Here is a 25,979-nt window from a genome sequence, read left to right on the forward strand (position 1 = left end):
AGTTACATACAAATCTGACTTAACAGCTTTAAAAACGTAACTCGTTCTTAACCAGGAGACTGCCTTTGCCAGCAAAAAAGTAGTCAAATCGTGGCTATGTACATTTAACCAGAAAAACTTGAGCAGTTCAAAAACAATCTTGACTTGAATGGAGAACAAAACTCATATTACATCAAGTTAATTTTGTTACCAGACCTGAAACACCCAAGGCACTACTTGATAATTTTTCGTGCACTTACAGGGGTGATGTGTTCATCATCGGTCTTGGTTTTACGTATACATTAATCATGTGAATCTTTTAATCTACAGGCTCAAAAATGGTAATGTGCTTGTAATTTATCACCCAAGTAAGGGCACAAAAAATTATCAAGTAGTGCCTTGGGTGTCTGAGGTCTGGTAACAAAATTAACTTGATGTAATACGAGTATGTGCATTTAACACTAGTTCAGAAGCTTGAGTAAATATGTGAAGTAAGCACTTAGGCGTATTTCATAACCTGCATGCATACTTTGTGCCTTCACCTGCATTCTGCCAAGAGCCCTCCCCCTACACATCTAGAATTTTCTTTGGTCTATAGTAACATAGTAACATAGTAGATGACGGCAGATAAAGACCCGAATGGTCCATCCAGTCTGCCCAACCTGATTCAATTTAAATTTTTTTATTTTTTATTTTTTAATTTTTCTTCTTAGCTATTTCTGGGCAAGAATATAGTAACATAAGTATAGTTACTATATAACATATAATATAACATATAGTAATATAGTCTACATCTTTACCCCTCACTCCCCATAAATTAATTGACCACACATGTTACAAACTGTTACCTCATCTGGTAGGGAATAAAGGGTGATTTCTTTTGAAAATTCTTTATCTCCAAAGAGAATGGTCCCTTGAGTTGGATAGATGTCATTGGTAATTGCTGGATTAACAGCCCATGTTACGGTGACATTTCCAAAAAGTCCCATCTTTCTTATAACTCCATAATTAGCTGCAAACAGAAGTAGAACATAATCTTATAGACTACCAAAATAACAAGAATGAAAAATTTAATTCAAAACACTAAAAAAAGGGGAAATGAGGAGTGATTGGAGGCATGACAGAAAAGTTAAGACACAAAAGGTATTATGTGAAAGCCAAAAAGCAAACAAGAGAAAAATGCAGTTATGAAAAGCAGTTCCAATATTAGGATGCATATTCACTATATGAGGGGCCACTGAAAAATTCTCAGCCCAACCAAGAAGAAGAGAATGATGTGGAGCCATGAAACTTACAAGCGATGCTGCACTTTTCTTAACGTTCTTCGTTTCATTTCATATCATTGAAGCAGACCTAAATGGGTGCGTCTAAGTTTTGTGTCACACACAGGCACTAAGCACAATTCTATAGAACGTACAAGTACCTTGTAGAATTGCGCTGTTGTTCTAGTTAGCGCTGACTTTTTAGGCCCCCTATATAGACACAGACCCTTGGCGCAGTTACCAAAGCAGAATACTGCCAGTTATTACACAGAATACTGCTAGCTTCACATATAACTTAATTGACCAATTAGGCACAAACCGATTCTAACAACTAATATTTGGCATTTATAGGAGTTCATTGGCACTGGTTGCTCTAATTTGCAGTTGCATGTGTAACTACACCTATGTGCTACTATACAATGTTACTGCCTAAGTTCTACAGCATATAACTGCAAGAGGATTATGGATGTTGTCACCGGCAGCCTCAGGGCAATGGGTCCTGGGACACCGGGACAAGAAAAACTCTTGTGAGCCGTTGCGGGCAGCACAAGGAAAGGAAAAGAAATGTTAATAGAAGGAAAACACCACCTCACCAGGTAGGTAATCTTCGAGTAATAACTGGGTTTATTCTTGAAACCAAAATAAATCAAGCTAACTTGCCTGCTTTCATATTAATCGGTTCAAAACAAAACACAAACTTGTCAGGATGTTCAGTGAACAAGAATAATCCCAAAGACAATCAAGATATATCATTAAACAGTCTCTGAGTTCCAAACACAGAAGGCAAATCTTCCCTAAAGATGTGGATGACTCTCCAGCCAATTCACAGTCCAATCACTTGGAAAAACTTCAAACCAAAAACAGTCTCTTGTGCTGATATCTTCAGCCTGAGTCAATGCTATGGCATTGACCCTCCCAGCAGCTGACGTGCTGGCCAGGCAGTGTGCTCCGCGTGGTAACAACTTTGCCAACAATAGGCCCTCTATCTCACCACTGAGAACGCGGGGCAAACCCCACTGCCTGTGACTGGATCAACCCTTCCCCTACCCAGGGAAAACAGTAAAACTCAAAAAAAAAAAAAACAAAAGAAGTCTTTCACAGTTCTCATAGGAGCCCTCACAGTTCTTCAGCTCCTTCAGGGTTACCAAAAAGAAAACTTTGAAGTAGTTTAAATAAGCAAGGTTTCAGTAACTCACTTAGGCAATTCCAACTACTTGCCTCTGGAACAGCAAATTTCCATGGGCAGGACTTAATTCTGTAACACAGCATTTGGCTCCATGTCCTGAGGAACTTCAGGCATGCAGAAAGGCAGTTCCGCTCCAGCCTCAGTCAACTCCATGCATTCCACATGGGGGCTGCCATTCAGAGCTCTCAGCCCTGAGCGCCGCTGCCTGTCCTCTAGCTGTAGCTGCTCCTTCCGATTCTGTCTCTGCTTCTGCCTCTCCAACAGCTCAGCTCTCTGGGTTAACAGTCTGCAGCCACGCCCCAAACCCTCAGGAGAAAATGATTTCCTGGGAACTAACCTAGGATTGTGTGGGGGATGGGAAACCTGCACTTCTGCTTAGAGGTCTGCACGGGAACGGGGATCGCGGGAATCCCGCAGGTCCCGCGGGGATCCCGCGGGTTCCCCCCCTGGCCCACGGGACTCCCATGGGGACGCCCCCTGGCCCACGGGACTCCCACGTGGATGCCCCCCTGACCCACGGGACTCCCACGGGGACGCCGCCTGGCCCACGGGACTCCCACAGGGATGAAAACAGCCTACCTAAATTTTGGCGATGCAGGCATGCAGCTTACAAGTCCGGCGTCGCGGCAGGAAATAGCCATGCTGAGCAGTGAGCTCAGCACGTACACAGATGAAAGCCTTGCTTGCTGATTGGTCCGGCGGCCCCGGTGGGGACGGGTGGGATTTCTGTCCCCGCGCAACTCTCTACTTCTGCTCTCCCCGCTCCCTCTATAGGTCAGAGATGGAAAGTCATCCAATTCCTCAGTTTGGGGTTTAAATGGAGCTATTTGTGGAGTGTCTGCTCTCGAACTGTGCACTGCTCTGGGGACACTCCTAGCAGGCATAGGCTGCATACCACAATGTGGGAAGGGTATGGGCAGGACAGGGCAGGGCTGTGACAAGCAGATACATACTAAGGGCCCCTTTTATCAAGATGCGCTAGAGGGTTTTAGTACAAGCCAGCACGGTAAATATTCTGACGCATCGGAACACTTACCTTGCCAGACTATGCTAAAAATCTCTAGCGCAGCTTGATAAAAGGGGGGGGGGTAAGTTAGAGAGTGCTGAACTTTTTGTTTTCCAAAACTGTGGCCATTGTAAATGCACAAAGATAGCAAGGGGGAGCGAAGGAGAAGCGAGAAAGAGAGAAGGAGAGGCAGGGGAGAGCCAAGGAAGCAGGAGCAGGTGAAAATACTGTCGGGGCAGCGGTGAGAGTAGCTCCGCCCACCCCCACTGCATCATCGAAGATCGATCGGGTTCCTCCATAACAGGAGTTGAGTCAGCGGCAGAGAGCAGTGTGAGCGAAGGAGAAGCAAGGGGGAGCAAAGGAGAAGCGAGAAAGAGAGAAGGAGAGGCAGGGGAGAGCCAATGAAGCAGGAGCAGGTGAAAATACTGTCGGGGCAGCGGCGAGAGTAACTCCACCCACCCCCACTGCATCATCGAAGATCGACCGGGCTCCTCCATAACAGGAGTTGAGTCAGCGGCAGAGAGCAGTGTGAGCGAAGGAGAAGCAAGGGGGAGCAAAGGAGAAGCGAGAAAGAGAGAAGGAGAGGCAGGGGAGAGCCAAGGAAGCAGGAGCAGGTGAAAATACTGTCGGGGCAGCGGCGAGAGTAGCTCCGCCCACCCCCACCGCGTCATCGAAGATCGACCGGGCTCCTCCATAACAGGAATTGAGTCAGCGGCAGAGAGCAGTGTGAGCGAAGGAGAAGCAAGAGGGAGCGAAGGAGAAGCAAGAAAGAGAGAAGGAGAGGCAGGGGAGAGCCAAGGAAGCAGGAGCAGGTGAAAATACTGTCGGGGCAGTGGCGAGAGTAACTCCACCCACCCCCACTGCATCATCGAAGATCGACCGGGCTCCTCCATAACAGGAGTTGAGTCAGCGGCAGAGAGCAGTGTGAGCGAAGGAGAAGCAAGGGGGAGCAAAGGAGAAGCGAGAAAGAGAGAAGGAGAGGCAGGGGAGAGCCAAGGAAGCAGGAGCAGGTGAAAATACTGTCGGGGCAGCGGCGAGAGTAGCTCCGCCCACCCCCACCGCGTCATCGAAGATCGACCGGGCTCCTCCATAACAGGAGTTGAGTCAGCGGCAGAGAGCAGTGTGAGCGAAGGAGAAGCAAGGGGGAGCGAAGGAGAAGCAAGAAAGAGAGAAGGAGAGGCAGGGGAGAGCCAAGGAAGCAGGAGCAGGTGAAAATACTGTTGGGGCAGCGGCGAAAGTAGCTCCGCCCACCCCCACCGCGTCATCGAAGATCGACCGGGCTCCTCCATAACAGGAGTTGAGTCAGCGGCAGAGAGCAGTGTGAGCGAAGGAGAAGCAAGGGGGAGCGAAGGAGAAGCGAGAAAGAGAGAAGGAGAGGCAGGGGAGAGCCAAGGAAGCAGGAGCAGGTGAAAATACTGTCGGGGCAGCGGCGAGAGTAGCTCCGCCCACCCCCACCGCGTCATCGAAGATCGACCGGGCTCCTCCATAACAGGAGTCGAGCCAACGGCGCGCAGCCGTTCGGCGCGCAGCGAAGGCGAGCGGCAAAGGCGCTCGCCTTAGCGAGCGCCTTTGTGAAGAACCTTTGCGAAGGGCCAAGTCTTTCACACAAGGTTACTGAGGAGGCATCAAGCAGGCAGAGAGAGAGAGGGGACTCCAGCAGTAGGCAGAGAGAGCAAGAGAAGACACCAGCAGCAAGTAGAGAAAAAGAGAGACAGAGGACACCAGCAGCAGGCAGAGAGAGAGAGGACACCAGCAGCAGGCAGAGAGAGAGAGGACACCAATGGAAGCAGAGGGAAACCAGAAGATGAGCTTTCCAGTGTTCTGCACGGACTGTCATATGTATGACTACCTCCCCTCGGGGAGACAGTCATATGTATGCGGTCCGTGTCAGGAGCTGAAAAACTTGAAGAAGGAAGTCAAGCGACTGGAGGACAAGATACAGGAACTAGAAGGACTTTACACCACGGAGGACCCAATCAAGACAGCTGAAGTCTTCACGAGAGAGAGACACATTGAGGAGGAAGTCAGGGAACTCGAGAAATTCATTGAGGAAGCATACAGGAAGAGGGTGGAAGAGAATGAACTTCGTATGAAAGAAAAAGTCACCCCGACACCAACATGGAAGGGAGAACAAGAAGCAGATGACCTCAAAGAAGACATCCACAGAGGGATACCGCATGAAGGGGAGAAATTGGCTAGTCAAGGCCCAGAAGAAGAAAGAGGGAAGCACACCAAGGACATCGACCTGAGACCGAAGCGAAAATTGAAGAAGGGAAAATCAGCGATCCTAGTGGGAGACTCGATCCTGAGGCATGTGGACAGCCACATAGCAGGAGGGAGAGAGGATCGACTGATGACCTGCCTCCCAGGAGCAAGAATCAAGGACATCGTGGACAACATTGGAAAGATCCTGGACGGAGATGAGACGGAAGAGACCACAGTAATGATCCACATCGGGACGAACGATGTCAGCAGGAGAGACTACAGAAGAAGCACGCTGATAGAACAGTTCAAGATTCTGGGAAGGAAGCTGAAGATGAGGAACCAGAAGATAGCATTTTCAGAGATCCTACCAGTACCGAGGGCAGATGTGAAAAGGCAGGAAGAACTACAATCAATAAATGCGTGGATGAGGAAATGGTGTGAGGAAGAAGGATTCCACTTCGTGAGGAACTGGACAACGTTCTGGGGCAAGAGCAAGCTCTACAGGAGAGATGGACTGCACCTGAGCACGGCAGGAACTAGACTTCTAGCAAACAACATCAGGAGAGTAATAGAACAGGCTTTAAACGAACAAGAAGGGGAAAGCCGACAGTCGACCAAGCGCCGACGATTCGGAAGAAGGTATCCCGTGAAGATACTGAGGGGAAAAAAGGCCGGGAAGAAGCAAGGGACAAATTGCAAGAGGAGGTTAGAAAGATTGTAGCAAAAGAGAAGAAAATGAAGACCAAAGCACAGGGAATGGAAATGAAGACAACAAAATACCAGGATCTAAATTGCATATATACCAATGCAAGGAGCCTGAGAAACAAAATGGGGGAACTAGAAGCCATGGCCAATGCAGAAGACATAGACATCATTGGAATCTCTGAAACATGGTGGAATGAGGAAAACAAATGGGATACAGCACTGTCGGGGTACAAGCTCTATCGCCAGGACAGATCAGGACAGAAGGGAGGTGGAGTAGCCCTATACATAAAAGAAAGCATACGATCGACAAAAATGGACACAGCAGAGACGGCCAACAAGCTAGAATCGCTATGGGCAAAAATACCAGGAAGGAAAGGGCCTGAAATAAAGATAGGCCTATACTATCGTCCACCTGGACAAACCGGAGATATCGATGAAGAAATGGAAGCCGAGATGAAGCGAGAATGCAAAAGCGGTAACACAGTTATTATGGGAGACTTCAACTACCCTGGGATAGACTGGAGTCTTGGAAGCTCAAAATGCGCTAGAGAGACAGAATTCCTGGAAGCTACACAGGATTGCTTCATGGAGCAGCTTGTTAGAGAACCGACGAGAGGAAATGCCACTCTGGATCTAATCCTAAATGGGTTAAGGGGACCTGCAAAGGAAGTAGAAGTAGTGGGACCGTTGGGAAACAGTGATCATAATATGATCAAGTTCAAGGTTGAGGTAGGAATACCGAAAGGGAAGAGAACCATAGTGACAACTTTTAACTTCAGGAAAGGAAACTACGAGGCAATGAGGGAAATGGTAAGGAAGAAACTTAGGAACACTTCCAAAAAAATGGCAAACGGTACAACATGCCTGGTCTTTTTTCAAGGGCATGGTGAGCGAGGCGCAAAATATATATATCCCCAGGTTCAGAAAGGGGTGCACAAAGAGTCGAACAAAAGACCCGGCGTGGATAACCAAAATAGTGAAGGAAGCAATAGGCAATAAGAAAAATTCATTCAGGAAGTGGAAAAAGGACAAAACTGAGGGGAACTGGAAAGAGCACAGGAAAAATCAAAAAGAATGTCACCGTGTGGTTCGAAAAGCCAAAAGAGAGTACGAAGAGAGGCTCGCCAGGGAAGCACGAAACTTCAAACTGTTCTTTAAATATGTTAAAGGGAAGGAGCCGGCTAGGGAGGAGGTAGGACCACTGGACGACGGAGACAGGAAGGGAGTGGTGAAGGAGGAGAAAGAAGTGGCAGAAAGGCTTAACATGTTCTTTTCGTCTGTATTTACAAATGAGGACACATCAAACATACCGGAACCTGAGCAATTCTTTCATGGAAGTCAAGCAGAAAAATTAACATCCATAGAAGTGAGCCTTGAAGACGTACGCAGGCAGATAGAAAAACTAAAAACTGACAAATCCCCGGGTCCGGACGGAATACATCCAAGGGTTCTGAAGGAATTAAAGGAGGAGATAGCGGAACTATTACAGCAAATTTGCAACCTATCCATAAAAACAGGAGTGATCTCGGAGGATTGGAAGATAGCCAACGTTACGCCCATCTTTAAAAAGGGATCAAGAGGTGACCCTGGAAACTACAGACCAGTGAGTCTGACCTCGGTTCCGGGAAAAATGGCGGAAGCTCTGATAAAAGAAAACATCGATGAACATTTTGAAAGGAACGAACTTCTGATAACCAGCCAACATGGTTTCTGCAAGGGGAGATCGTGCCTAACGAACTTATTGCACTTCTTCGAGGGAGTTAACAAACAAACGGACAGAGGAAACCTCATAGACATCATATATCTAGATTTCCAAAAAGCCTTTGATAAGGTGCCCCATGAACGTCTACTCCGGAAACTGAAGAACCATGGGGTGGAAGGAGATGTACATAGATGGATCAGAAACTGGTTGGAAGGTAGAAAGCAAAGGGTAGGAGTGAAAGGCCACTACTCGGACTGGAGGAGGGTCACGAGTGGTGTACCGCAGGGCTCGGTGCTTGGGCCGCTGCTATTTAATATATTCATAAATGATCTAGAAACAGGGACAAAGTGTGAGATAATAAAATTTGCAGATGACACCAAACTATTTAGTGGTGCTCGGACTATAGAGGACTGCGAGGAATTGCAAAGGGACTTGAACAAGCTAGGGGAATGGGCGACAAGGTGGCAGATGAAGTTTAACGTTGGGAAATGCAAAGTATTACATATGGGAAGCAGAAACTTGAGGTACAACTATACGATGGGAGGGATATTATTGAATGAGAGTACACAGGAAAGGGACTTGGGGGTAATGGTGGACATGACAATGAAGCCGAGGGCACAGTGCGCAGCGGCCGCTAAGAGAGCGAATAGAATGCTTGGTATAATCAAGAAGGGCATTGCAACCAGAACGAAAGAAGTTATTCTGCCGTTGTATCGGGCGATGGTGCGTCCGCATCTGGAGTACTGCGTCCAATTTTGGTCGCCGTATCTTAAGAAGGATATGGCGTTACTCGAAAGGGTCCAGAGGAGAACGACACATCTGATAAAAGGTATGGAAAACCTTTCATATGCTGAGAGATTGGAGAAATTGGGTCTCTTTTCTCTGGAGAAGAGGAGACTTAGAGGGGATATGATAGAAACTTACAAGATCATGAAGGGCATAGAGAAAGTGGAGAGAGACAGATTCTTCAAACTTTCAAAAAATAAAAGAACAAGAGGGCACTCGGAAAAGTTGAAAGGGGACAGATTCAAAATGAATGCTAGGAAGTTCTTCTTTACCCAACGTGTGGTGGACACCTGGAATGCGCTTCCAGAGGACGTAATAGGGCAGAGTACTTAATGGGGTTTAAGAAAAGATTGGATAATTACCTACTGGAAAAGGGGATAGAGGGGTATAGATAGAGGATTACTGCACAGGTCCTGGACCTGTTGGGCCGCCGCGAGAGCGGACTGCTGGGCACGATGGACCTCAGGTCTGACCCAGCAGAGGCATTGCTTATGTTCTTATGGGTGCACTTAGGGCTCCTTTTACAAAGCCGCATTAGCGGGTTTAGTGCCCGTGAGTTTTAATCACGCGCTAACTCCCGTGCTGGCCGAAAAACTACCGCTTGCTCAAGAGGCGGTAGTGGCTAGCGTGGCCGGAAGTTTAGCACACGCTATTGCGTAAGTTAAACCGCTAGCGCGCCTTTGTAAAAGGAGCCCTTAGAGGCTGATTCTATAAACGGCGCCTGAATTGACCTACACCTATTAAAAAAAGGCACCGGCCATGGGTCAATCATGCTTAGGCACTGTTCCAGAATCGCAGATAGCGGCGCCAGGCATAAATGTAGGCGCCTGAAATGAAGGGTGAGGGTTTTAAAGGCTTGCATTTCAGGTGCCTAAGTTTTTGAAGAAGTGCATTTAGTGGCGCCTAACTCACGCTCCACTCATAGAAATGCCCACTTAGGTGTTAGACACCATTAGGTGCATTGCGCTAGGCGCCTATCTTTTATAGAATCGGATAGGTACCTATCGCACAATTAAATGTTTTTAACCAGTTATCAACACTGTTAAGGGTATTTTGCCAAACCCTTTATAAAATCAGCCCCTTAGTGCCTCCTCTTCCAGACCATGACATTGCATAGTTTAATGCACCATGTGTTAACTGCACTGTCCACACCCATAACTTGCCCATTTTCCACCTCTTCTCTGCTGCTTGGCTCAGAAAATAAAGTTTGATAAAGTTCTTGGAAGAACTGGCCTGGTATGTGGATTTTGATGATTGGATAAGTTCTTTGAGACTCTGTGTGAAGAGTAGTGTATGATTGGGTATCCTATGGATGATGTCAATCGGGGGGGTGTATATCATGCAGTAACTGAATGCTGCAGCCATATTTGGATGACATATTGTAAGCAGCGTGAGAAAGCGAATGAATGAAATGTAGTTGGTGAGTAATTGAAGGGAATGATATAATACTGATAATTATTCATTGACATTCCCCTCCCAATAACTCTTATGTTGCTCTGTTTGCTTTGTTATAGTTAAGGCACTTTCCCCGTCCTCAGGAAGATACGAAACGCATTGGTGGGGCGTTGTGTAACAGCGACATTGCACTAACAAAGCTAAGTTATCTAGGGGATAAGAAATGTTCAGTATATTACTTGAAAATGAATCAGAAAGAATGATAAATTATTGAAATGAACGAAATGACTAAGAAAACATATGGAAGAGATAAAAATTCAATGAATTGAGATTCTGGAAATGACTTTAAAGCTATTAGCATATTTATTTATTTATTAAAGAGCACAGAAACAGTATGAAAAATTAGATTATAAACAGTGTGAAGAATATAAAAAAGAAAAAAAAGAGATTAGAATAGAATAGAGGGCACATTTGGGTGAGCCAGTGACGAGTGCTGCCATATTGTACTGCAGGAATCAACAAGCAGACAAGTGGCATTCTGAGATTCCCCCTGTGTCTTTTAAAAGTATTATAAGCTGCTTCATAAAGCATGATATAAATTTAAACAATAGTTTGAAAAGCCTTTGAGTGGATTGATATTATAGAGTGCCTAATAGGATTGTGATTTTCAAGATAATGGCACAGATTTAAACAACTACTAATCAGATGGCTCAGCAAGTAGCACCCATGCAAATTAATACAAGGTAAGTATTGTAGCTATGAAGTAATTGTTACTACATGCTAATTCACTCAGTGAACACATACTGCAATTAGTAAACAGACCACAATGACTGCTAAAAGTATGTAAAAATGTATATTGCATTAGTTGAATAAAAAGGTACATTATTATTATTATTTTTTTTTTTTAACTTTATTTTATATTTAACTCATGCCTTTTCAGTAATAGCTCAAGGTGAATTACATTCAGCTACAGTAGATATTTCCCTGTCACCGAGGACTTATATTCTAAGGGTTAGATTTACTAAAGTATGCACTAACATTAGCATATGTTATTAGTAAATAAGTCGCAATGCATAAATTCTTTGCATTTAAATTGAGTAAAACAGCAACCAGACTGTATCAACATGCTGCCACACTACCTTTTGGCTATGATTTTATTGCCTATTTGATATTGAGTACTACTATTTATTGAATGCAATGTTTAACTACATGAAAAAGTATGGGATAGGGGAGATCAGCTGGTTATTATATAAGAAGAGACGAGTTGCAATTGAGATGGCTCAAAAAAATCAGCAGGGAAAATTTAGATCTAGAAGAGGTGCTCCTAGAGGCATATTGAAATTGAAAATATATTAATACTCAGTATAGATGGTGAAAGATTCTTCACTTGGTTTAATTGCTCAATGAAATGCAAATCTAGGCTTACAATTAGATGAGACAGAAGAAGTTTTGGAAAGAGAATATATGATACTATAAATGTCTATACTCAGAAAATAATTAATTAGACTGTTGTATTGGCGCCTATCACAATGAACTTAGCAGCACTTAAGGGCAAATTCTATAAGAAGCGGCCAAAAGTTAGGCAGCCAATTAGGCACTGTTCAGCATGATTGGGTAAAATTGGGTGCTGTTTAATGAATAACACTGAGCGGAACCTATTGTGGAGGTGCCAAAGAAATAGGCCAGCTCTAGGCTCAACTAAAAGTTAGGCGCCTAGCTGAGCACTTAAGCACGCTTAAGAGCAGCGATTCTGCAACAAGGCACCTAGCATGTAGCCACGCCTATGCCCAATGTGCAAAGTGCCTATTTCTTTGAAGGCTGCCTAAATTTTTAGAGGCGCCTTGTTGCAGAATCACTCTTGTTGCAGAATCACTCTTTCTTGATAGGTGCCTAAATTTCAATTAATGCTGATTAAAAAGCTTAATTGAGCTTGTTACTCGATTTAGATAGGCGCCTATCTCGATGGTGAGTTAGGTGCCACTAAGCATGATTCTCTAAAAACTTAGGTGCCTGCAATGTAGGCCTTTAAAACCCTCACCTACATTTCAAGCGCCTAAGCTTTTACATAAGCACCGCTAGACTTGATTTTGTAAACGGCACCTACAGCCTCAGCACCCTTAGGTTGTGGGTTCAAAACCCATGCTGCTCCTTGTGACCCTGGGCAAGTCACTTAATTCCCCATTGCCCCAGGTGCATTAGAAAGACTGTGAATCCACCAGGACAGATAGGGAAAAATGCCTGAGTAACTGAATGTAGATTACTTAGGCTATAAGTGGTATATAAATAAATAAAATAATTAAAGGGGTCCTTTTATCAAGCTGTGGTAGGGGTTTAACATGCTTAAAACCGCATGTTAAACCACCTGCCGTGCTAGCCACTAACGCCTGAATTGAGCAGGCGTTAGTTTTTTAGCCGGCCGCAGGGGTTAGCGCATGATGAAATGTCTGACGTGCTAGCGGGGCTTGATAAAAGGAGCCCAAAGTCTTTGGGCACCCAATGTTTTCCCCCAGATTCTTGATTTTATTTCTGCAGGGTTGTGTTGGAAGCAATGTGGGAGAAGGCAGCAAATATTTATAGATTTGCACCACAGGAGATATGTGAAAATACATATTGGGTTTTCACTTTATTTCCTATTTCTAAGGACACCAGAAGAACATTATGACTAGAAAATTACCAGCATAAACGTCTTCTCCTTTGGTTTCATTTATGGTCACCATCAGTCCGTCAGTAATGAACTCAATTATTCCATGTGGATCATCATTTTTCAGAATGGTTATATTGACTCTTATGGCAGCTCCCAAAGTGCTTGGCGACTCACTGTGGCTACTCAGAACCACTGAATACGTTTCATCTAACTAGAACATGCAAATAAGTATTAAAATCATAGCTGGCATTTCATGACACATGACTAATGTAACTTAAAATGGCGTATTGTGGAATGTGTTCAGGTGTACTGAAGTAACTACAAAATTAGTGTCTGCTAACAGTGCAGAGGTGGAGAGTTGGCATTCGTGCACTAATCAGCACAGCTATTTTACTGCAAATTAACTGGTTAATGCAGGAAAAATAATAATTTATTTCTTATATACTGCTATACCAGTTCACAACAAGAAAAATGCATACAGTCAATGTTTAGGATGTACAATAAAACAATCTGTCTAAAATACAATAAAATCAATAAAATAGATTGGTTAAAATCTAATAAAGTTAAAACAGTGGCATAAGACTATAGATAGCTGTAGGAATTCATAAACGTTAAGATAGTGACATAATTTAAGATTTAAAACTTGTCGAACTTGTCAATGATTTTCTGAAGTCAACATAAGAGGTAGCCTTGAGTATAGATTTTCCAAGCCATGTATTTAGTTTAACTGCCTGGAATGTGAAAATTCTGTCAAAAAAACTTCTTATATTGACATGATTTCAGAGAGGGATAATTAAATAGATTTATTCTATGAGTACTCTTGTTGGAACAATTCAAAATAAACTGAGAAGCAAGATAATCTGGTAGCACCCCAAAAACTGCTTTGTAGCTAAAACAGGCAAACTTGAAGAGAACTCTAGACTCCAGTGGAGTCTTTGAAAATAAGGGGTGATGTGTTCCCATTTTTTCAAACCAAAGATAAGATGAACCTCAGTATTCTGAATTAGTCTTAGTTTTTTGAGTTGTTTTTTTTTGTAGGCTCCTAGATATATAATATTACAGTAATCCAAAATAATCAAGATGGATGATTGCACCAATAAACGAAAAGACGATTTGTCAAAGAATTTTTTGATGGTGCACGAGCCCTCTTTGCCTACAAAATGGGTGGCAGTAAGGGGGCAACTGTATAAATGGTGCATATGTTAGGTGCTGCTAGGCACCCTAATCAGACGCCTAGCAATACCTAACTAAAATTTCCACGCAACTTGTTTTTAATGGGTTAAATGGCATGGTAATTGACCGTACCACTAAAAACCCATTAAAAAAAAAAACAAAAAACATTTTTTAAACTGATAATTTAGGCTGATAATTTAAACTGATAATTTGGTGCCTAGCAATGCCTAAAAACATCTACCTAAAAGAAGGTATGGTTAGGGGCGGAGAATAGGCGTGGTAGACTTAGGCATTGCTAGGTGTCTGAGGTAGGTGCCGGTAAATTAGGCCAGGTAAAACGTGACCTAATATACTGTACCGGCGCCTCCTTCTAGGGTACCTAGTGATGACTAAGTCTGCTTAGGCGACGCTAGGCGTGATTCTATAAATTGCGCTGTGCAATTGACAACTGCGCAGAGTGGCACCACTGCAGCAGGCGCTAAAAATCACGCTACAGTATTATAAAATATGTGTGTGGGGGGGGTTAATTGGCATAATACTCTTAGTAAGCTCAGTAATTTTGTTGAAAAAAATTAATTTGGTGATAGGTGCCTGATTCTATAAAAGATAGGCACTTATCGCACAGTCCTTAGCGGCGCCTAATGCCCAAGTGAATATTTCTATGGGTAAAGCGTGACTTAGGCATCGCTAAGCACGATTCTCCAAAAACCTAGGTACCTGAAATGTATGTCTTTAATACCCTCGCCTTCATTTCAGGCACCTAAGTTTTTACATAGGCACTGCTAGCCGTGATTCTGTAAATGATGCCTAAGTGTGACTGACACGCAGCTGGCGCTATTTTTTTTAGGTACCAGCTGATTTAGGCACCAATAATAGAATCAGCCCCTAAATGCATAACCCTCAACGGAGACTACGTTGTTTAACTTGCTTTTTTTTACCAAACTTTTCAAATCACTCTCGTACATATAATAAATTAGAACCTTTTGCCCTAGATGGTCTCCTGGCTTTTTTTTTCAGTCTCTTGTTCAGTCCTACTTTTTTCCAATTTTTTTAATAGCCATGTGCTAACAGTATATTATATAAGTGGAAAACGATAGCTTCTTTACGCCAAATAGGTGTCACAGAGTATCCCAATTAATTTGCCATTCCTTTCTAATATGAAAACAGCTTCACATGTTCTTAGAGATCACTTTGTGGTTTGTGTTCCTTGGGACATATTAGAGTGCACACGATTTTTCAGATACAGAAAGTAGAAGTCGTAAGGCATGGGCAAAGTAAAGAGTACCTCTGGTATGCCATCCATCCTTGTTAGCAGTGTTATAACAATCTCATTTTCACCAGGTTTAAACTCCAGGATGCCAAGCTTTCCATAGAATTCATCACTGTTCTTTGGCTCTACAGTGTAACGCAGAAACTGTTTGACAAGTGTACCTTTGGATCGCCTGATTCTGAGTTGAACTGACTCCCCTTCCTAACAAGAGAAAGACAATATTCAGTAGGTTTGCAGCATTACCAGTGTGGCCCACTGGTAGAGCTTCTGCCTCTATACTCAGAGGTTGTGAGATCAAATACCAGGGGTGCTCCTTCTGGTCCTAGGCAAGTCATTTAATCCTCCAGTGCCCACTGCTTTGAGTGTCAGCTTTGAAATGCCAGTCATAAAAAGGTGGTATACAAATCCCCATTCCCTTCCCCTACCAAGAAGAAAAGAAAGAGTGTCCAATATTTTCTGACACTTACTCTTATATTATAGGGTCCCCTGGTAGCAGGGGAGAACTCAAACACTCCACCAGGATCATCATTTTCCAAAATAATTATCTCACGGTTCATAAATCCAGATTTAAGTATCTGATTTTCCACACTAATCCTAAAAAAGGCAAAAGGCGAAACTTTTCAAAACAAAACACAAACACATGTGAATCAATGAAAGACCAAAAAGAGAGACTGATTTTTAGTTTTCTCATTTTATTTTTGACTCGCTAAAACTTGACAGTTTTAATAAAAAGAACATCCCCCCACACACACACACTCAAACACAGCAGAAAAAAAACAATTGAACATAGAAAGGTTGATAAAAGACAACCTCAACAGTATCGTCAACTGAGTTTAAATCAGCATACGAGAGGCTGCTGAAAAGTTCTCAGCCCAACCAACCAGCGTCCTAAATTCTGAACGTTATTATGCTGTTGTAACTGAAAAGTGTTATCTTATTTCATTAAGGGCTCCTTTTACTAAGGTGCGTTAGGGCCTTAACGCACGGAACAGCGTGCGCTAAATTGCTGCGCACGCTAGACCTTAACGCCAGCATTGAGCTGATGCTACTCTAGAAGAGTACCACACAGTAATTTCGTGCGTGCGCTAAAAAAGCTTGCGCACCTTAGTAAAAGGAGCCCTAAGTGTTAATATGCAGAAATGAAATTCTGTGTTTTAACATTGTTTCAGATCATTGATTCAATCATATCCACGTCATTCTCTTCTTGGTTGGGCTGAGAACCTTTCTGCACCCCCTCGTACACAGTGTACATATGGCATCGTTTTTTTCTAAATAAACAAAATGAAAACCAATGGAGTAGAAAATAATTTGTGATGATTGGGTTAGTTTCAGGAGTACTCCAAAGCATCAGAACCATCAGAAAATACTTTGATGCAGCATCCTTCCGCTTACTGGTTCAATCTTCCATCCTAAGCTTGCTCGATTATTGCAACATCATTTACTTGGGATCCTTCATAAAAACCATTCTAAGACTCAGAGTTATTCAAAATTCAGCAGTTCAACTGATCTTTGGACTGAAGAAATGGGAACATATAAGCCCCTACTATCAAAAACTCCATTAGCTGCCCCTAGAGACGCGAATACTGTTTAAGTTCTCTTGTCTGTGTTATAAATCAATATTTGGTCTGGCCCCCACTTACCTAGTTTCCAATTTTAATCTGGCAAGTTCTATTCGCCTGCTTCTGCTTTAAAGCGCTATACGGATTTGCCCCTAAATACATAATTGACCTTTTCTCCTTCTCTGCCAACAGACACAAGAGAAGCTCTCATTCCTACTTCGTTTCCCCCCCCAGTTAGAGGTTGTAAACTGAAAAAACACCATGAACACCTTCTTTCACATCAAGCAGCATTGTGGGGTAAAGACCTAGATCAACTGCTTTCGCCCACTACTTATGAGGAATTCAGAAAATGTCTAAAAACTCAACTTTTCCTAAAGTATCTAGACAACTGACCCACTCATCTTCTTTCTCCTCCATAGTGATTCCTCTGTCCTATTACCGTATTTTCACGCAAATAACGCGCACCCGTATAAAACGCGCACACGGGTATAGCGCGCAGAAATCACGATGATATGTACAAAAACTTTGGTATACCGCGCTCACGGGTATACCGCGCATGCTGCCCGACGCTCCTTTCGCCCGCCCTGACTTTCCGTGCGCTGTCCCGACTCTCCGTTCACCCCCCCTGACTTCCGTGCACTGTCCCCCCTTGAAGGTCTGTCCCCATCCTGAAAGCCTGATGCCCCCCCCCCCGACGTCCGATACATCCCTCCCCCCCGAAGGACCGCCGACTCCCCAACAATATCGGGCCAGGAGGGAGCCCAAATCCTCCTGGCCACGGCGACCCCCTAACCCCACCCCGCACTACATTACGGGCAGGAGGGATCCCAGGCCCTCCTGCCCTCGCCGCAAACCCCCCCCCCCCCAACGACCGCCCCCCCCAAGCACCTCCGACCGCCCCCCAGCCGACCCGCGACCCCCCTGGCGACCCCCACGACCCCCCCGCCCCCCTTCCCCGTACCTTTGGTAGTTGGGCCAGAAGGGAGCCCAAACCCTCCTGGCCACGGCGACCACCTAACCCCACCCCGCACTACATTACGGGCAGGAGGGATCCCAGGCCCTCCTGCCCTCGACGCAAACCCCCCTCCCCCCCAACGACCGCCCCCCCCAAGAACCTCCGACCGCCCCCCCAGCCGACCCGCGACCCCCCTGGTGACCCCCACGACCCCCCCACCCCCCTTCCCCGTACCTTTGGTAGTTGGCCGGACAGACGGGAGCCAAACCCGCCTGTCCGGCAGGCAGCCAACGAAGGAATGAGGCCGGATTGGCCCATCCATCCTAAAGCTCCGCCTACTGGTGGGGCCTAAGGCGCGTGGGCCAATCAGAATAGGCCCTGGAGCCTTAGGTCCCACCTGGGGGCGCGGCCTGAGGCACATGGTCGGGTTGGGCCCATGTGCCTCAGGCCGCGCCCCCAGGTGGGACCTAAGGCTCCAGGGCCTATTCTGATTGGCCCACGCGCCTTAGGCCCCACCAGTAGGCGGAGCTTTAGGATGGATGGGCCAATCCGGCCTCATTCCTTCGTTGGCTGCCTGCCGGACAGGCGGGTTTGGCTCCCGTCTGTCCGGCCAACTACCAAAGGTACGGGGAAGGGGGGTGGGGGGGTCGTGGGGGTCGCCAGGGGGATCGCGGGTCGGCTGGGGGGCGGTCGGAGGTTCTTGGGGGGGGCGGTCGTTGGGGGGGAGGGGGGTTTGCGTCGAGAGCAGGAGGGCCTGGGATCCCTCCTGCCCGTAATGTAGTGCGGGGTGGGGTTAGGGGGTCGCCGTGGCCAGGAGGGTTTGGGCTCCCTTCTGGCCCAACTACCAAAGGTACGGGGAAGGGGGGTGGGGGGATCGCCAGGGGGGTCGCGGGTCGGCTGGGGGGGCGGTCGGAGGTTCTTGGGGGGGGGGCGGGCGTTGGAGGGAGGGGGGTTTGCGTCGAGGGCAGGAGGGCCTGGGATCCCTCCTGCCCGTAATGTAGTGCGGGGTGGGGTTAGGGGGTCGCCGTGGCCAGAAGGGTTTGGGCTCCCTTCTGGCCCGATATTGTCGGGAAGTCGGCGGTCCTTCGGGGTGGGGGTGCGAGTGGTCCTGCCGGGGGGGGGGATGTATCGGACGTCGGGGAGTCGGCCGGGCAAGAGGGCTTGGGCTCCCTCTTGCTCCGATCGTGGATGCGGGTCGGGTGGGAGCGCGTGCGAGCGGTCGTTCGGGGTGGGGGTGCGAGCGGTCTGTCCAGGAGGGTTTGGGCTCCCTTCTGGCCCGATATTGTCGGGAAGTCGGCGGTCCTTCGGGGTGGGGGTGCGAGTGGTCCTGCCGGGGGGGGGGATGTATCGGACGTCGGGGAGTCGGCCGGGCAAGAGGGCTTGGGCTCCCTCTTGCTCCGATCGTGGATGCGGGTGCGGGTGGGAGCGCGTGCGAGCGGTCGTTCGGGGTGGGGGTGCGAGCGGTCCTGCTGGGGGGGTGAATCGGGCGTCGGGCGGGGTGGGAACTATGTTTTAAAACTTTTGTATACCGCGCTCACGCATATAACGCGCGAGGGGTATGCGCGGTAGGTAAAAACGCGTATAACGCGCGCGTTATATGCGTGAAAATACGGTAATCTCTTTCTCCTCAACAACGCATTTCCGGTCCTATTAACTCTCCTCTTTTCCCCTCTTAAATTCAATCAATTTGTACCTCGCTTAATCTATTGTAAACCGCATAGAACTTAACGGTATTGCGGTATATAAACTGTTATTATTATTATTTTAGGCCCACATGAAGAATACATCTGTTCACCTATCTGACAATAAAAGCCTGCCACTACAAAAGATTCTTGGACAAAACTCTTGCCTTCCAGGCAGGCAAATGGAACAATTGGCTCAGTAACTTTATCATGCTCTCCTCATCCTACTTCAATTTTAGAAAATTGGTAAAAACGAGTTTGTTCAATCTATTTGTAAACTAAGAATCTACACAGCTCTGCTAAGAACTATATAGCTTTCCAATTCTTTCATTATGTAAGATTGTACTGTTGACTTTGATTGTAACCTCTTCGCTGATTGTCCAGCGCTTCTTGCTGTAAATCGCCTCAAACTTCCATGGCTTTGGCGGTATATAAGAATAAAATTATTATTATTATATTATTATAACTGAGACACTGGATTAGTCCCATTCCCCTTTTAAGAATGGGAGTATGGGCTCTTTCTTTCCTCTGGATGTCAGCATGGAGTAAGGAGGGTGGGTGAGTGCTGTGGTAGGACTAATGTGGCAGGTTTTCCAGCCCTCCCCCTTCTTTATAATTATTTTTAATTATTTCACTTACTAAAAGAATATAGAAATAGCAAATCAAAATACTTGTAAAGTAAATAATATGGTAAGATCAATAAAAATATGCATGCATATTAGAATTTAGGCAAAGATTACACCTTTTACTGAAGTCACCAACATTAAGGGAAAGGGGACCAACAGAAAATTGCTGGCAAATAAGCTTCACAACACCTCAAGTTTCAAGACAAGGGGAAAGTTGACTACCAAACTTAAACATGACATATTAAGTCAGGGGTGTCAAAGTCCCTCCTCGAGGGCCGCAATCCTGTCAGGTTTTCAGGATTCCCCCAATGAATATACATGAGATCTATTAGCATACAATGAAAGCAGTGCATGCAAATAGATCTCATGCATATTCATTGGGGAAATCCTGAAAACCTGACTGGATTGCGGTCCTCGAGGAGGGACTTGACACCCCTGTATTAAGTGAACCTAAACTAACCCACCAAAGACCCTGGCAAAGCTGCCTCCTCTGGGGTTATTGACCAATTTGCAGCTAAAAAGGTAGTAAGTTGTACAGGTTAGAACAGGGGTGGGCAACTCCGGTCCTCGAGGGCCGGAATCCAGTCAGGTTTTCAGGATTTCCCAATGAATATGCATGAGATCTATTTGCATGCACTGCTTTCAATGCATATTCATTGAGGAAATCCTGAAAACCTGACTGGATTCCGGACTAGAGGACCAGTTGCCCACCCCTGGGTTAGAAATATATATATTTTATTGATTTATACTTCACTGTTGGGCTCTTTTTACCAAGCACTAATGCATGCTTACTACAGCTTAAAATAGTGCACCACAGGGCACGCTGAGTTGTCCCATGGTAAGTTGCACATTACCCATGCATTAAGGGCCATGTCTAGGAGAAGAAAGTGGGCATTTCTGTGCTAATCGGTTAGCACAGATACATTACTATGTAATGATTAGCACAGGATTCGCGAGTGAGCCTTTACCTCCTACAAGATAGGTGGCACTAAGGGCTTCTTTTACTAAGGTGCACTAGCGTTTTTAGCGCGCGCTAACCACGCACTAAATGAAAAATACTAACGCAAGCTCTATGGAGGCGTTAGCGTTGAGCACGTGCTAAAACCGCTAGCGCACCTTAGTAAAAGGAGCCCTAAGTTTTGTTAATGACTGCATGCTAATGGCAACTTTAGAGCATGGCTATTAAATTGCAAAATCTGCCATCTTACACCCACAGGAAAAAGTGGCCTACATAAGAACATTGTATGAATCACAGATCCTTCAAGTATAAACATTAAACTTAACATTTCTTCACAGAACCTCAGTGACACTGAAAGGTCACTTGGACGCACAAAGTCAGAGGCGTGAAGAAAGTACAAGAGGTTTATTACAGCATGCTGGACTCTAGTGCAGTTAACAGCCTGCCTACTAGAGTGTTAAATTCAGGAAATGCATGGACTTTTATGCCCTTTTCACTAAGCATACACAAACTAATATATGCAAAAACTACAATTTTCATTTGTTACTTCTATAACTTTTCTACAATTATTATTGGTCCTAAGCCAGCACTTATGATAGGTTCAGGGATACAACTTATAGTCCTATAGGAAACTAGCTCATTTCTCTACTTATCTAAATCTTACATGTACAGAAGGGCAGGGTACATCATGGCTCAAACTCTTATCTATTTAGCTTACAATGTGGTAAGGTAGGGACATACATTTTAGGCAGATGAGGTCAGTAGATTGTACACTGTTTTCAGCTATGTAGGCCAGAGCAATATTTTAAACAACAGTTAACCATTTCATGACCCTACAACACAACTCTGGGCTCAATCACTTCACTGCCCTAAGCTTTACATGCCACTTCCTCACCAGCACCCAATGTCACATCTTTCATTTTGCTTGTAAATCTTAACAGCAGGGAAAACCTTTTCTTAAATTTCATTTAGATTATTAATGCGGTTTCATTCAAGGGGTCTCCTATCCAACATGCGTTGCCAAACGCTTTCTCAAGATCAGAGCGGACTCTCGCGGTCTTACCGACCCTGTTTAGTGCATCTAGCTCTAAGTAATGTTGGCAGCTATAGCAAAAAAAAAACAATGAACTCTACTGAGCAATACATCTACTGCATTGTGCCCCTGATTCACTAGCAGAGATAATCCATTTCTGAGGATTAACTAAAAATCATCAGGTTAAACCTTCAAGCTAATCATTTAAAAACTGTTGCTTTGCACACAAAGGAGGGTTGTGAATATTAGGAAAGTTTATCACAAATGTGAAGAGTCTAAGGGTTCCTTTTACGAAGCTGCGGTAGTGGTTTAACGCGCATAATAGCGTGCGCTAAACCGCCGGCCACGCTAGCCGCTACCGCCTCCTCTTGAACAGGCGGTAGTTTTTCGTCTAGCGTGGGATTAAAAGTCGCGCACGTTAAAGCTGCTACCGCGGCTTCGTAAAAGGAGCCCTAAATATCAAAAGTTTCCGTTATCAATTTTGCTATCAAGATTTTAATATAAAAACTAAGGTGTGCCATACAGGTTTAGGGTTTTATATAAAAAGTGTTTGTCTATATTAGTATTTGATTAGTATTTTATAGTATTAGATTAGTATTTTAGGTTGCATTTCAGAGCATAAGATAAAATCAGATTAGGGCACAGATAGCAGTTGAGAAAAGTCTGTGTTTAATTTTTAACATTAGTTTAAAGCACATCAGAAAAAAGTAGCCCTAAAGAGCCCATTTTATATAAAGCTCTTTTGTTTTGTTGCCTTTCAGTTAAATAATAGTGCCTGATTAAAGAGAAAAGTTAAAAGGCAGGATCAGTGCAAGGTGGCATTGACATCACTTTCACTTTAGAAGCACAGCTAGCAAAAAGATAACCCAGACCTCAACTGGGTGACAGGTCAAAAGCGCGCGCCGACAAAGGTGCGCCGAGACAACTGAGCGCAAGGCGGAAACCCGCGCCGAAGAAAAACAGTGTTTTAAGGGGCTCTGATGGGGGGGTGTGGGGGGATCCCCCCACTTTACTGAATACAGATCGCTTCAGCATTGTGGGAGTTTTGGGGGGTTGTAATCCCCCACATTATACTGAAAACTTCACTTTTTCCCTAAAAAACAGGGAAAAAGTTAAGTTTCCAGTATAATGAGGGGGGTTACAACCCCCCAATCCCCCCACAACACTGCACCACGCCGGCACGATCTGTATTCAGTAAAGTGTGGGGGGGTTCCCCACCAACACCCCCATCGGAACCCCTTAAAACACTGTTTTTCTTCGGCGCGGGCTTCCGCCTTGCGCTCAGTTGTCTCGGCGTGCCTTTGTCAGCGCGCGCTTTTGACTATGAACCCCTCAACTGCTCCTTATCTTGAAGAGGTGCTGAGTGAGGATCTGCTAAGGGGAAGAAAAACTTCACTGGAATATCTTACTTGCTGGCATTCAAACTTGGGAAAAGATAAACTTAGGGCTGCGCTAACCTAGCACGCGCTAGACGCTAACACCACCATCGAGCTAGCGTTAGTTTTTGGCGCATAGCGCAGGGTTAGTGCGCGCTAATCTTTAGTGTGCGCTAAAACCGCTAGCGCAGCTTAGTAAAAGGAGCCCTTAGGCTTCAGTAGGTTATTTTGTTGTCCTTCTCTTTTACTTTTTTAGTTCAGTACCCTGTTTTTACAGCAAAGTCAGTTTAGGCAATAGTGTAGCCTTTAGAGCAGTGGTCTCAAACTCAAACCCTTTGCAGGGCCACATTTTGGATTTGTAGGTACTTGGAGGGCCGCAGAAAAAATAGTTAATGTCTTATTAAAGAAATGACAATTTTGCATGAGGTAAAACTCTTTATAGTTTATAAAACTTTCCTTTAACAGTTAAAAGGAAAGATATATAAACTATAAAGAGTTTTACCTTATGCAAAATTGTCATTTCTTTAATAAGACATTAACTATTTTTTCTGCTGCCCTCCAAGTACTCTATTTTTTTCTGCAGCACTCACATTTAAAGTTAAATATCTTTTCTTTCTCAAAACTGGCACATTTCAATCACTAAATTTAAAATAAAATCATTTTCCTACCTTTGTTTGGTAATTTCATCAGTCTCTTGTTGCACTTTATTCTTCTGACTGTGCATCCAATACTTCTTCCCTTCTTTCAGTCTCCTGTATGCTTCCTTTCCTCCAGACCTCATTCCCTCCCCCAACTTTTTCTTTCTTTCTCTATGTCTGTTTTTCTCTGATTCCATGCCCCATTTTTTGCTTTGTTTCTGGTTCCCTGTCCCCCCTCTTTCTTTCTTTCTTCCTTCCTTCCTCCATGCCCCATTTTTTGCTTTTTTTCCTGGCTCCCTGTCCCTGTCTTTCTTTCTTCCTTCCTTCCTGCCCTTCCCCATGCCACCGCCGCCGCGGAATATTCTGCTGACGCTGCCGCTATCGGGAACAGGACGAGATCTCCCTGCTTCTCTTCTGCACGGGGCCGACCAACTCTCGCTGCCCGACATCAATTCTAACGTCGGAAAGGACTTTACGGGCAGCCAGGCAGCGATTGGCTAGCCAGAACGTCCTCTCGATGTCAGAATTGACATTGGGCCGCCAGAGTTGGTCGGCCCCGCAGGGAAGAGAAGCAGGGAGATCAAAGAACATGGTGCTGGCCTGATCCCCGATGGTAGCAGTGAGAAGGGAAGGGAAGCAGGTTGGGCACCACTTCTCTAGACGAGCCGCGAGCTGCACTCTAGGGAGAACAGTGGACTGCCCCCCCCTTTGTACGCCACTGGAGCAGCAGCGTGTCTGGCCTGCTCGTTCGTTCAAAGCCGCGGGTGGCGGCTCCTTGTGAGATCTGTGCCTGCGTCTGAAGCCTCTCTGATGTTGTGACATCAGAGAGGCTTCCGATGCAGGAGTGGATAGTGCAAGGAGCCGCCAACCCGCGGCTTTGAACGAACGAGCCGGCTGCTGCTCCAAAATGAAGAGAATGATTGCCTCCGGACCGCGGGCGGCAAATAAAACCTGGAGAGCCACATGCGGCCCATGGGCCGCGTGTTTGAGACCACTGCTTTAGAGTCTCTGTTAGGGTTTTATATAAAAAGTGTTATAGTCTAAATTAATAGTTTAAGTTGTATTTCAAAACATAAGATACATTCAGATTAGGATACAGACAGCAATTGAGGAAAGTCTTTTGTTTGGGTACCATCTATAAGGGGAATGGCTGAAACCAGAGCACTGTGACAAGACCCCAAAATACCACCCCTAGCAAAAATTCTCATAAATGAGTTGAACCCCAACATATCCATTAAATATATCTTTCCTACTACCTTCCAGCACTCTTTTTGGGAGGGCAGGTGAGCCACAAAAATCTATCTGAGCCTGTGCAATAGATTCTACCACCTAAACCTAGGGCACCTTTTCTCCTGATTAGTGCATGAATTCACTTTAAGCACCAATCAACCCTCTGCCTTCTCTTTCAGCCTAAGGCTTTGAGACTATCCCTTCACCCTACTCCCATCATAATGTCGGGAGTTCGGGGAAGAATCAGCTCATTCATGGCATTATAGAGAATAATTCCATAGATGTCTTCTTTATAGTTTAAGTCAAATACTTCTTGTCATATTGTAAGAAATTTATGGTTTGTTCCTTTTTTCCCTAAGTTTATGTAGTTTGTGCAGCTAACTTTGCTGTATGTATATTTGGTACTGATATGAAAAATGATCTATTACAAAACTGAATGGTCATCAAGAACTAGATTCTGTATATGATGTTTAAAACAGTCAGCACCAAAAAAAAGTGCTACTCTATAAACGGTGCTCAAAGTTAAGCACTAGGAACTGTGCCTAAATTTAAGCGCGAGCAAATAAACCAACTGAAACTTGGTGCAAATCCTCATGCCAAAACTAGACA

At 45.1% G+C, this 25,979-nt stretch overlaps 1 protein-coding gene across 1 annotated transcript in view; it reads right to left on the minus strand.

The window, feature by feature from the left end:
* The window catches only part of ADGRV1 (adhesion G protein-coupled receptor V1), a 786,618-nt gene that overhangs the window by 696,308 nt on the left and 64,331 nt on the right, over positions 1-25,979 (minus strand). Inside the window, exons 12-15 of the mRNA XM_033919809.1 lie at positions 15,781-15,907; positions 15,329-15,514; positions 12,901-13,081; positions 828-991 (exon numbers count right to left, since the gene is read on the minus strand). Of these exons, the coding sequence (XP_033775700.1) occupies positions 828-991; positions 12,901-13,081; positions 15,329-15,514; positions 15,781-15,907 (658 nt within the window). The remainder of the gene's footprint in view (positions 1-827; positions 992-12,900; positions 13,082-15,328; positions 15,515-15,780; positions 15,908-25,979) is intronic.

This window comes from Geotrypetes seraphini, chromosome 1, assembly GCF_902459505.1.
Source record: "Geotrypetes seraphini chromosome 1, aGeoSer1.1, whole genome shotgun sequence".
In the NCBI taxonomy this organism is placed as follows: Eukaryota; Metazoa; Chordata; class Amphibia; order Gymnophiona; family Dermophiidae; genus Geotrypetes; species Geotrypetes seraphini.